At 40.0% G+C, this 10,112-nt stretch overlaps 1 protein-coding gene across 1 annotated transcript; it reads right to left on the reverse strand.

Moving 5' to 3' along the window:
• Nucleotides 1-166: 166 nt before the first annotated feature.
• RFC3 (replication factor C subunit 3) lies at nt 167-8,423 on the reverse strand. Its single transcript, XM_021541933.3, has 9 exons — nt 8,319-8,423; nt 7,049-7,186; nt 6,456-6,523; nt 4,729-4,826; nt 4,272-4,453; nt 3,887-4,023; nt 3,661-3,759; nt 2,593-2,662; nt 167-1,356 (listed from the first exon to the last, which is right to left on the reverse strand). The coding sequence occupies exons 1-9, from the start codon at nt 8,403-8,405 to the stop codon at nt 1,165-1,167; spliced, it is 1,071 nt and encodes a 356-aa protein (XP_021397608.1). The 5' UTR covers nt 8,406-8,423; the 3' UTR covers nt 167-1,164.
• Between the last annotated feature and the right edge of the window lie 1,689 nt (nt 8,424-10,112).

Consider the following 10,112-nt stretch of genomic DNA (forward strand, 5'->3'; position numbering starts at 1 on the left):
GAGAACAGCAGCAGTATTTAACTAACTTAAGCTTTAAATACTGTCTAGTAATAGCCTAAATTATCATGGCAAAGTAAAAAGAAAAAAAAAAAAGACCATGAATTCAGTAATTTTTAGAGTACCATGGAACAGAGACATAATAGGTAAAAGACTTGCAGCATAGGTATTGTTGGTTTGCTATTATTATCTTTATTATGGGAGGTTGTTTTTTCACTTTTTCTTGTATTGATTTGAAGTTTTTTTAAATTTCAGTGGCTCTCTTCATTTTTCCAGCATGTGTGGGATATCCCACATTTCTGAAAGATGTCTACATCAAAGCAGATGAATGCACCTAGGCTGTCACAGACACTGTAAAAAACCAATTCAGCATTTTTGTTCCTATTTGCTACAATTTATTTTGCCATTTTAAAAATGCCACATATCAGTTTAAGAGGTAAAAGATACTTGTTGAAAGCTGAAACTTTTCCTTTCATTAAAAAAATAGTCAAAGTAGTAACCTTTACCTGAACAGGATGTAGGTTGAGGCAAACCCAAGAGTGTCAGACAGCAAATGAACTTGCTTTACAAAAGTATAATCCTTCTAAACAAGGTGTTACACGTGATTTACAAGCAACACCAAAGTATTGCTCCTCCACAGTTTCAACCTAACTGCTTACAAAGAAAAAAAGGAAGAAAACATTTGGTGTGAGCACACTACAGAAAACACTCAGGCTAAAAAAAAGAAGCCAGACAAACACTAAGACATATAGATCAGAAGGCAGAACATACATGTTCAAGGTGGAACTTGGCAGAACATGGAAAAAACATTTTTCCTTCAGCCTTGCCCATCTGTGATTAACAAACAAAAACCAAGCATACAGCACCTGTGCTCTCTCTTCCTAATGTCATCTTACAAATATTGCAAAGCAGCTCTGATCTTACAAATCTTCCAAGGCAATGTGCTGTTTTTCTGAAAGGCCAATGCATTTTGTATGGATCTAAAGATGGATTTGTGGCTGTCAAACAATCCATCTGGTTTCTAAACCTGAACAAACATTGTTTTATTAAACAGCAGAATAAAAATATTTGACTTCGAACTAGACCCACAAGTAATCAAGCACTGGCAACTAGACATTTGCAACACCATTGGTATCTTGACACAACATTCTGTGTATCGCTTCAGAGTTAGAACATTATGTCATCCAGCCCATCCTCCATGAACTTCTTGTAAATTGCCATAAACTTTGCAACAAATGCTTCCAGATGATAAATGGCTTTGCTGCCCAGTTGCAAGCGGTGCTCATAGAAGGCCGCCATCTGTGCAACTTCTCCTTTCAGTTGTCCATCACAATTATTTAGAAGTTCTGTCAGGAGACCCTAAAATGGGAGAAAAACAGGGCGGTATTTGAAAAATTAGATATTTTTTGTTAAGACAATAACCTTGGTTCTCTGAAAATAGCAAGCATTAACCAATAGTTCACCCATTAATCCAATAGACAATATATTCATTTACTGGAATAATTTATGCCTTAATAAAAGAAAATTAATTAATCACATCTCCAAATACTATAACCTCTACTGAATGTAGGCACATGGCCTGAGGAGAATTTTTACCAAGACAGCAATTGTATTAAAGCCACTTACTTCTACCTTCTACATCAAGCAAAAAGAGAAACAACATTAATAAAAAACAAGAAAAGGGTTATTTAGAATTTAAGTGTCTCTGTCTGTATTTATGAGTGTATTTATATATAGACACACAAGGCAACTTGACTTTAATACTTAAGGCATTACAAAACCCCAAAATGCATTATTATAGGGACAGCAATAAAATCATTGCAAATCTATCTCAATTAAAACTGCCAGGATTAAGTGAGAAGTATCTCTAGACCATTTCAAGTTTATGAAGAGGGAATGAGCAGAGAACATACACCTTCTTCCTCTCAAACACAGTACTGCAAGATCCACTAACCTGCTGTAACAAAGGAAGGTTAAAGAAACATCTAAGTATCAAAACTATCAGAAAGCAGAAATTTGTTAATGTGAAAAGAAATTATGTCTGACAGCAAAGCAAATATTACTAGGTTAAGTTGCAAACTCTATTTTTGATCTTTGTTCTACTCCAGCTGTCTTCAGCATCCTTTCACGCTCCTTAAAATAAAAATATGCACATCCCACTTGCATTTTTCCTCCAGGTGACAGCGACATCTGTCTTTGAATAGCCCTGCTGGTCCAGCCTCTTCACCACACCTCTCCACAAAGACATTGCAAATAATAAACTTAAAACTTTTATAAAAGCAAACCAATCATATGAAGAGTAGCCCACAGAATCATACAGGCAGTGAAAGACCACCAAGATCCTCAACTGTGCTTTAATATAGTAACTAGCCTGAGAAGTGAAGGGGACTAAAAATGTCCTCCTTTATTTTCACTCAGCTATGATGCTGTTTTTCTCTGCCACTGAACAAGTTTTAGTCTGTTGGAAAGGACACAGCTTTTCATCAATATCTGGATAATTTATGATGTTTTGGTGTATTTTTTTTTAAAGGCTTTAGTTGAGACAGTCACAATATTAAAATTCATAGCACCTTAAGAGCTAGATAGTTGAATTACCTTCATTATAATCTCAGGAGGGATGCAGTGGGTCAGGAGTTCATAAAGTCGTCCACGGACTTCTAAAAGCCTGTTGGAAAGACACCACAAAATATGAGAAGTGTGATCCCTAAGCATACTAATGTCTTTTCACAACTAGTAAAATACAGTGCAGGAAAAGAGGCAATCCAAGCAATGCTTCTTTTTTGCTTTTAGTTTTGGGTTTATTTTAAAGCCAAAAGCATTGCATGAGTCAATTTCAATTCAAAGGCTGCATATCATCTTTTACTCAAAAGATAAATGACACATACCCTAGTTACAATGGTCTCACTTAATCTAGAAGCTACAAGGCTATTATAATTTGTCTCAGAATTGTTTCCCTTTAATTCTTCATATTTAAGTATTAATGCTTAAGACTAGTGAGGAGACACACAATTTACTACAGCCAGAGAGTTCCTTTATGCTGTTTTTCTGTCTTCATTGTTTATAAGAAGGGGTAAGACAATTAAGTGGCAGAGCTGACACAATTAACCAATGCTCAGCTTTTGAAAACAGAAGGGCAGATGCTACAAGCATTTAAATTAAATGACATCTCATGCAAGTAATGCATGGAACACACTAAAAGGATCAGGCTTTGGGTGTGATAGTGAGATGGACACAGGAGTCATCTCCTGATGTGCTCATAAAATGCAACAATTTCTCACTTCCAGTTATTTTACAAAGGTGCTTTATGCTAAAGATGGTCAAAGAGAAATTTCATGTAAAACAAACAAATTAGACCAACCATACACACCCATCAAAAAATAATCACCAAACCGGGAAACACAACATGCAACTAAGCCTATGGTTACTTTAGATTATTAAGCTTTGACGGGAAAAAGCAACAGTTCTTCAGTTCCTGATACTCATTCAGCCTTTGCTGGCAATTTTAAAGCTCAACTCCTCTGGCTGCAAAGTACCAGCTTCAGTAGAAACACTGAAAATTACACATTACTGGAGATGCCACATTTTTGAATACAGCTCTTTTTTTTAGGTACCACAGTGCATGGAAAACATAATTTACAGCTCTTAGCAAGTGCATTCACCCACCTTTGTGGTGTCTGTTGACCAACAATAGCATTTGCAGTTTCTCTCAAATAAACTTCCCAGTCCATCTCAGGAATGTCTTGATCAGCACTAAAAGGATACCTAAAAAATACTTTATTTTTAGAGATTACAATATAAGCCAATTGTTGCCTATTTTAACAAGGCCTCAGAAGCAAGGTCATTTATGTGTCTGACAGTATAATTTACATTATTTTTTGCAGTGACTTACTGTTGTACTCTGCAGGACTCACACATAAGTAGCGCTTTCCGAAGATTCCTGCCAGATTTCTCTGCAATCCTTTGAGCTAGTTCCTGAGGAAGAGTCAGGCCTTCTTTCTTACACACACTGGACAAGACATGGCAGATCTAGACAGAAAACAGATAGCAGGAAGTACAACACTTAAAGTGTTCAGCACCTACAGATTCTCCTCTTTCTAACAGAAGAATCTGCTGGACCAGAGATGATGGATCAGTCCTTCATAAGCTGTCCTTGGCAAATCATCCAACACAAAGGAAAACTAAGTTATTATGTGAAAATAAAATGTAAGTCCACCGCAAGAACTTATCTAATAGGAATTTTATAGTAACTTATTTTTGCTTCTGTTTCAACATACATCTTCAATGCTGGGAGCAGGCACTCGTACAGCCAGGCATCTGCTTTGAATGGGTCCTATAATTTTTGACACTGAATTGCAGCACAGGATCAACCGGCAGGTCGCCATGTACTTCTCCATTGTTCTTCGCAAAGCATGCTGAGCGTCTTTAGTAAGTTTGTCAACTTCTGTTAACAGCACCACTGAAAAAAGGATTAAACATAGTGGGGCTCTGTATTAATATCAAATCTTTCTAAGGAAAAATACTTTTGACATACAAGCAATAACACCTAAATAGGTGATAACACACAGAAAAAGGCAGCATGTTTCCACAGGCAGGAAAGAAAAGATTAAGATTACCTGCGTGCCGTTTTGACTGTACAATCTTCATGCAATATACAGGTACTAAGAAAACAGTGAAAAGAAATCTCCCCATGTTTAAAGGGCTATTTTGACTGGTTTTAACTGTTTTACTCACCTTTAAAATCTCGTTGAGTACTTGTCTCAAGCTGTTGGGACTGTGCCACTGTCTTCAAGAGCTCCTGAATTACCACACGGTCATTGTTTCCCGCATCACTGTACCAGGAATTAGAATAAATCTTGTTTTAAAACAACTTTATAGTGCATATAAAATACATCCCCCAAAAGTGAATTAAATAAGTAAGAATGCCAAAAGAATTCAGAAGCTGCCAAGTTAGAATTAAACTAATACCCATACACTTTGTTGAAAGTTACCTCCTCAATAAAAACCCACAGTTTATGCAGGTGCAACTGGCTTAGTAGCACTCTATTCAAATGTGTTAAAACCATTGTTAAATGTTTGATTAACTCATTAAAATAGAACTTATTTTCTTCAGATGAGAAACCTAAAATTTTTTTACCTAGTTTGAACAAGGACATACAGCGTGAACCTTTTTACTCATTATGGGAAGAACAATTAAGCCTAACCATATAATAGAATGTTTGACATGTAGATGCAGGGTTTTACTCTACAGAGTCCTTCCCAGAAATTCACTTACACTCCCTGTTAGCCATTCACCCGATTCCATGTTACTTAAGATGCACATGACTTCACCATTGTTATAGCTCAGTCAAACTTCATAGGCCATTGGACAGCACAGATGTTTACTTTCTGGTCAGACATAAACATGACAATTGCTCAGTCACTGAAAGCTTAAAAATCAGGATATTGATCCTTAATCAAAGTTCAGTACTTTTGTATTTAAATTGAAATATAATTATTTTATGTTTCAAGCTCTAAGTACTCTATACAGAGTAACAGGAAAAGTGTTAGTAGTTTCAGGTTATCAGAGCTGGATTGAATGGTCACACATTTGATAACACCAAAATGACATATTCAAAATAGTGATTCCCAATAAGCTTTGGCTTTTATTGGTAATTAGCTGATAATTATTTGTGTCTGTATTAGAACACCAGCAGATACTCACTAATCAATAAACAGATTAGCTGAAGAATGAGTTCCTAAAGGAGACCTGGCAGTGTAAAATAACTTCTATAACGCAAGGCAGCATGAGCTATGGTTTAGCAGTAACCAACACCTCCCAGTGCACAATGACATTCACTCATGGTGATTCAAAGCAGCATTACATGGTTTCAGGTAAAAACAAATATTTGCTCTGGGTCTCCACACAGTTCATAACTGCTAAAGAAGATGTAGATAGCTCCCACTAGAGCTTCTGTTGTTTAAATCAGTAATCTGACCTCAGTCAAGACAGGATGCACAGTATTTTGTGGTGGTCTTTCCCATGCTCTAAACAGTTTATTTGGAGAGTTACAGCGTAAGCCTTTCTTTCTTTCAAATTCCTTAATTTTTGTATTTATGAGAGAACTAATGATATGGAGGTGTTAGTTCCAGTAGAAGCTCTTAATGTCAACTGAAATGGTGAAATCTCTAAATCCAGAATTGTCTCCTGTGCCCATTCCTCAACATTAGTATGCTTATGTAGCCACTTAAACAGAAGATTTCTGCCTTAAGTACACAGCAATCCAAATTTTTGTTTATTCAGAGCTGTTAAATTAAAAATCCACTCCCTGCTCTCATTTGCAGACCAAACCCATTGACCATTACCTAACTTGCTCAGGCAACAGATCAGGCAATCAGTCCCTCACACACCCAGGCTAAAGGGACTCACAACACAGCCAGTAGCTTACCTTTAAAGTGAGGCACCTTTACTGCACACTTACCTTGGGTTAACTTCAAGGTGATAATTACTTGCAATGGTGCTAATTTCAATCTTCTTCTTAGAAGGTGCCTATGTAGAAAACAAGCAATTGAGGTTCAGAAAGTGTTCTGAAAATCTCTTAAGATCTTACACCTGGCTAAGTCACAGGAAAACCAAGAGTCTCAGAGATCAAAGAACTCCCAAGATACAGACTTGCTTATCTCTTACGGTCCCAGCCCCACCTCCAAAGAAAAAAAGGAATACTGACACATCATCCAGTCTGTAAAATAGCAACAGCAGAGATGCTATTGTCCAAACTGAACTGTAAATGATAAATAAAAAAACCCACTCTGAACAAAAAAACCTACACCAGAAGAACAGCCAATCAGGCACAGAAAACAATCAAGAACCCTGTATCTTGAAGGCCTGAAGAACATCTCGAAAATAATTTGCTTGCATAATCAAACTGGTGTGATTAATTACATAAAGATGTTGAAGATACTGAGTGCAAAATAAAAAATAATTCTTTAAACTCAAATAAATACAAAGGTCTCACAACAGAAATATGTCAGTATTTCCACATTACTTCACAGGAGATGGGAGATTTTTTTTTACCGTTATACTCTGATGCTCAATCCTCAGTTTCTCCACTCCTGAACCATATAATTCCCTTAACAAACACATTATTCTTGTCTTTTTTCCAGCTCCTGATGGGCCATACACCAACAGATGAGGAAAGTCACCACATTGAACCTGAACAAAAAAGAAACAAGATCAGTTATCTACCACAGTATTTTCCTTATAAGATCACTTATCCTTCCATTTGCATCCAAGTTTACATTAAATGTCTCTTCCAGCTCCATCACAACATAACACCTAGAATTAAAACTACTGAAATCCTTCCCTGCAGCAACATTTCTATAGAACATAGTATTTTTCTGACAGCCATGTACAACTCACTTAACTTCAAACACCTCACTGCTCAAAAAACACCCCAAGCAAACCAACAACAAAACAAACTCCCAAAACCCCACTCCAACATTTATATGCTTCCCACAGTTAGTAGTGACAACTGTGAGAAACACATAGAAGAAAGGGTTGAAACAAAGTTTAAAGTAGATGCTTATATATATAGTTATGATATAACTACATATATATACATATAAAATATATATATGCACACGTTTAGAAGTTTATTTCCTGGAAAGCTAAAAAGCATGACTTGGAGCACATTTGATCATACCCCACAGAAAGCACCTACATTAGTTAGATATCACTCATCCCTGAGGATGTGCCAGGCGGCACACCTGGCAGGGGAAGCAGCCCTGACTTTCATTCCCAGCTGCTCGCTTCAAAAAATTTCTCCTAACATCAGGCAAAGAAGCCAAGCCAGCAGGAAGAACATGTGTAATGGCTCGAAAGAGTGGAGCCACCGATTGCCCCGCAGCCTTTCCCTCGGCACTAAAGCATCCAAGCGGGGCGCGATGCCGGGACACCTCCCCGCGGCACGGGCGCTGCTCGGAAAGGCAGGGCCTGCACGGAGGCAAAGCTGCCCACCCCGGCCCCACAGGAATCCCACTTATAGCACGGGTCAGGTGGGAACGGACCACAGCGGTCCAACTCCCCCGAGCACAGGGTACAGCCCTGCAGCCACATGGCTCCCGACTGTCTCCAGTGACGGAGAGCTCACAGCCACCCCGAGCGATCTGGTCCAGTGCCCGGCCACCCGCACAGTAAACTCTTCCCGCTTATCCAGGCGCAATGCCGACTCCGGGGGGATTCCCGCTGCGGGGAGGAGAGGACCGAGAGGACCTGGAGGCCGCCGGGGCGCCGGGCAGAGTCCGGCGGGGAGCCGGCGGGCAGGGCAGAGCCGTGCCGCACGTACCAGGCTGCGGAGCCGCGCCGCCTGCTCGCGGTGGAAGTCGAGGCGGGCGAGGGCGCCGGGCCGGTGCTTGTCGGCCCACAGGCTCATGGCGCCGCCGGAGCGCGCGGGCCGCGGCGGGAAGCGCGCTCCGTACGGCGGCCGCCGAGGGACAAACCCCGGCGGCGGCCGCGCCCCAGCCCTGCCCCAGCCCTGCCCAGGCGGGGCTTCCCCTCGGGAGGGACAGAGGCACCGCCTGAGCCCTGGCAGCGGCAGCCGCTCTGCTGCCTGAGGGCTTTGGCAAAAGAGCCGCTCCCCAAGCGGTGCGCAGGAGATGAACTCTGCCCGCCAGCCCAAAGCAGCGCGCTGGCTCCCCGTCGGGGGAGCGAGCCCTCCGAGCCCCGTCTGAAATCGTTCCTCTTGCGGCTCATTTCAAGGAATCACAGAATCAGTTAGGTTGGAAAAGACCTCTGAGATCCATCCAAGCATCACCACCATGAGCTCAACCAGCCCATGGCAGCGAGGGCTCAGCGCCGTGGGCTGACGGACAGGGGGGTGTTGGGTCACAGGCTGGACTCGATGGTCTCAGAAGTCTTTTCCAATCTAGTTGAATTCTTGATTCTCGTGGTACTTCTCTGTCTGACTCAGTCTGTGAAAGCTGCAGCAGCAATATCCTGCCTAGTGCTTATCTTCTACCCAGCGGCACAGGATGTCCTGTTCCTCTGCCCTCTGCTACATTTACAGTTTGGGGTCTGAGTGTTTCTCACGTGTGGCTGTTCTCCCTGCTCCATACCTGCTGCTCTTCAAAGTCATTGCTGAATTTGACTAGTAACTTATTTGGAATTCTCTTTGGTTAGCTGGATTTGTTACTTGGTTTTTTTTATGTTTTTCCAGATCCTTAGCTCATTTGCCTGACTTTTAAATAATTTCTAAATGATGTACTGCTCTTCTTGTGTCTATAATTGTCACTTCATTGCAGCTTCTTGATAACTTCTTATAACCTACACACTCTTTCCAGCCACCAGAGAGCTTTTGCTAACTCATACCATCTTCCAGCAAGTGCTCTGACAGGCATTTCATGTTTCTAAAGTACCAGTGGAAACAAATCCTTTTTGCATGAGGTCAGACATAAGCAGATAGGACTGAATCCAGCCTTTTAAATTCTTTCAGCTCCTGAAAACATGAAGGAGTGAAGACATAGCATGTCTGAAAAGCCCTAGGCTCTTTCTATTATTAGCTCTATTTATTATTAAAATTCCATAATATTTCTTCTTATCCTGAAAAGAAAATCTTGAAAATTGTGCCCTACTTCAGCAATGCATTTAAGCATGGGCTTATACCTAAACTTTCAGTTAATTTGTGCTATAGGAAGTAATTAGGCAAATGAACAAAATTAATTTGTTAAGTAAAAATCTTATCATTGCAGTTGTGGTTCTTCATATCTGATTAAAATTCTCTACAATGCTTTGATTTTCTGCTTCATTAATTTTTTAATTTCACTGTAAACTAAACAAAATGAAATAACTATCTAAATCAGAATGATTTGGCCAACTGTATTGCAAATAAATTAATGTGAATAATACAGGAGGCTGTGGCAATTTCAGCTGCAGTCACAATTCACTCAAACACAAAGATTTTTAGAATATGTCTTCACTCATTTTGTTCAGTCCAACAGAAAGGTCAAAAGGTAAAATGACATCTCTGCATGAGTAAACTAGACAATATATCTGAAAATAGAGATTTTAAACACAAATGGCATTTTGAGCCTCTTACTACCAGCAGCCACATTATCAGAAAGTGACACAATGTCAGGTACTG

This window comes from Lonchura striata, chromosome 1 (assembly GCF_050655825.1).
Source record: "Lonchura striata isolate lonStrDom1 chromosome 1, ASM5065582v1, whole genome shotgun sequence".
Lineage (NCBI taxonomy): Eukaryota > Metazoa > Chordata > Aves > Passeriformes > Estrildidae > Lonchura > Lonchura striata.

Coding starts and splice junctions, on each gene's coding strand:
- RFC3 (XM_021541933.3), bottom strand. CDS start 8,405: ATGAGCCTGTGGGCCGACAAGCACCGGCCCGGCGCCCTCGCCCGCCTC. Junction 4,454..4,728: donor TACTCAACGAGATTTTAAAG/GTGAGTAAAACA, acceptor TCCTTTTTTCAG/TGGTGCTGTTAACAGAAGTT. Junction 1,357..2,592: donor CTCCTGAGATTATAATGAAG/GTAATTCAACTA, acceptor CTCCCATTTTAG/GGTCTCCTGACAGAACTTCT.